The sequence below is a fragment of the Penaeus monodon genome, chromosome 27, assembly GCF_015228065.2.
Source record: "Penaeus monodon isolate SGIC_2016 chromosome 27, NSTDA_Pmon_1, whole genome shotgun sequence".
Classification (NCBI taxonomy): Eukaryota; Metazoa; Arthropoda; class Malacostraca; order Decapoda; family Penaeidae; genus Penaeus; species Penaeus monodon.
Genome location: NC_051412.1, coordinates 16,015,336 through 16,016,439, shown reverse-complemented (window position 1 = coordinate 16,016,439; position 1,104 = coordinate 16,015,336). Strand labels below are relative to the sequence as shown.

Sequence of the window (1,104 nt, the reverse complement as noted above, 5' to 3'; positions counted from 1 at the left end):
GTTCAAGATTTTTATTTTCTTGAACAGTTGAATATGTGCGATGATATTTTCACATTTTGCTTTTTACTTTATTTCGGTCAAGATGATTCCCCTTGATTTCCTAGGGTAGATCAATGATGTTCTGATGATTATTCAACAGTCGTATCCTCCCTTTTTGTCCGCTTTCCTTCCAAGCTTTCTTTTGTTTGATTGTTAGGTTAGATAAATTCGTCCGTTTGATGATATTACAATTATTATTGAACATTTCCCGTGTCGTTCGTTTCGTGATATTCCAATGATATTTTTAAAAACATTTGCCGTGTCGTTCGTTCCGTGATTTGCCATCAGCGACTGACCCTTTGCCGTGTTCCTCCCTCTCCGCGCAGCCGCCTCGAGCTTCGTGCCGGCGTTCAGCATCCCGACGGTGAGCATCCCCGACGTCCCCGACCAGCAGCCGCAGTTCGAGTTCCCGCAGTTCGCCCAGCAGGTTAGTGGGATTCGTGAGGATTCTCAGCCACAGCCGCAGCCTTTCCGACAGCCCGGGTCCAGCGCCCAGCAGCCCCCGGCCGCGCCCTTTGAGCCCTCTCAGCCGGAGGAGGACCAGGACGGCTTCCGGCTGGTGTTCCCGGAAAGCGTCCCCTCCCAGGATCCCCACCCTCCTCCCCACCCGGCGGCCGAGTCACCCCACCCCCCCTCGCCCAACGCCCTCCCCCACCCCGACAGCAGGCCCGCCTCCCCCCCTCGAGGACCCCCCAAGAGGCGTCCCAAGAGGCCAGGTCAAAACCCCTTCAGCAACATCCTTGACCCCATCCGAAACCTCATGAGACCTTCCCGTCAGCGCCACGCCCGCCCAGGCCAGGTACTCCCCTCCCGCCCCTACAGGCAGCCTGCCCCCGCCTCCTCCCGCCTTCCACAGACCAGATGGCTCTTGTAGTTGATCTGTCCTTTCCCGTAGACTGCTACACTTCCGTACACACTACAGTGACCTTCGTTGAGTTCCTTTCCTCCAACAGCAGAATTATTTGTACCATTTCGTAGATGCATTGCCATTCGCAATGTTGCCTGAGCGAGTGGATGCAGAAGGGCTCTTGTCTTGCATGCCTGAGCTGCGGCATGCATTCCTTC

General features: G+C 55.4%; 1 protein-coding gene across 1 annotated transcript in view; it reads left to right on the top strand.

The window, feature by feature from the left end:
• The window catches only part of LOC119590427, a 21,897-nt gene that overhangs the window by 14,210 nt on the left and 6,583 nt on the right, over window positions 1-1,104 (top strand). The window contains exon 10 of the mRNA XM_037939094.1: window positions 366-466. Within this exon, the coding sequence (XP_037795022.1) occupies window positions 366-466 (101 nt within the window). The remainder of the gene's footprint in view (window positions 1-365; window positions 467-1,104) is intronic.